This window comes from Arachis ipaensis, chromosome B10 (genome assembly GCF_059453495.1).
Source record: "Arachis ipaensis isolate K30076 ecotype BB chromosome B10, ASM5945349v1, whole genome shotgun sequence".
In the NCBI taxonomy this organism is placed as follows: Eukaryota; Viridiplantae; Streptophyta; class Magnoliopsida; order Fabales; family Fabaceae; genus Arachis; species Arachis ipaensis.
The window spans coordinates 15,363,859-15,365,022 of NC_142435.1; the positions used below are offsets into that span (position 1 = coordinate 15,363,859).

The 1,164-nt window shown below is 35.7% G+C and overlaps 1 protein-coding gene across 1 annotated transcript; it reads left to right on the plus strand.

The window, feature by feature from the left end:
* Nucleotides 1-275: 275 nt before the first annotated feature.
* Nucleotides 276-740, plus strand: LOC107620206 (zinc finger protein 2-like). Its single transcript, XM_016322406.1, has one exon. The coding sequence runs from the start codon at nt 276-278 to the stop codon at nt 738-740; it is 465 nt and encodes a 154-aa protein (XP_016177892.1).
* The last annotated feature ends 424 nt before the right edge of the window (nt 741-1,164 follow it).

Here is a 1,164-nt window from a genome sequence, read left to right on the forward strand (position 1 = left end):
AATACTTTATTTTTTGCATACACCGAACGCTGTTGAAAAAAAATTACTACACATTAATCGCACCATGTTTTGTGACACGTCATGGTTTATTGAACAAAATTTTATCCTCTCCCTATCAAGTTTCTGGTATTAAGTCTAGCTAAACAATGCATTTCTCCAAGATATATTTCCTTTTACTAAGCATTCAAATATTTATAAATAAGCTCTTATCAACTCAACAAAACACCACAAAAAAAATCTAAACAAACACCAATCTTCTTTGCAGTTTCAAAACAATGTCAAACATGCTTAAGCGCAAATTAGAGGAGGAGCAACCTATCATGGATAATAATAATCCAGAGTTGTTGCTTACCCTGAGCCTCAACCTGGAAAGGGTTGATGAACCATCTTCCAATAATAACTGCTCCGCAGGTGTGGAAAATCGCCCTAAGCAGCAACGATTATTTCCTTGCAAATTCTGTTACAAGAAGTTTGCGAGTTCTCAAGCTTTGGGAGGACATCAAAATGCTCACAAGCGAGAGAGGATGCTCTCAAGAATGAACAAAGTGTTTAACATGGGAGCGATTGAGCTTGGTCCTCGTCACTTCTGTCCTTACTCAAACATGCCAAATCATCTTCTTCCCTTTCGTGGGTCATTTCCTGTTTATCATCAAGGTGCACACATGCACCACATGGTTCATATGCCTTCTTCCACCATGACCATGCCTTTTCCTCGTTTTGGATCTAACTTTGGAAACTAAGACTTGCATGCATGATACTCCTCAGAGCCAGGAGTCTGAAATTCACCATCTAGTCTAATTTAGTTATGTTTTTCCATGTTGTCTTATTTCTTCCTGTTGCTTTATTATTTATGATCTATTCGATTTTCAACTTCTTTGCATTTATTCTCGTTCCTTACAGCTTCTCTGAAAATAGAATAAGGTTAATTGGCTTAATTCATAGCTAAATAAATGACATATAAAAAAGAAGAGTCAAATATGATGAACCGTACCCCAAAATGTACCTACAAGCACTTGCATATTTGTGCATCTAGCCAAACTAGTCCTACATACTTAAGGCTCTTAGCACAACCTATGGATGGCAATAACTATTAGAAAAATTTTTAAGTATACCGGTACATCAATATTACAATAATTTTTATATCAACAATTAAAAATTACTGAA

Excerpts from the sequence above, each read along its gene's own strand:
- LOC107620206 (XM_016322406.1), top strand. The coding sequence starts at position 276 with ATGTCAAACATGCTTAAGCGCAAATTAGAGGAGGAGCAACCTATCATG.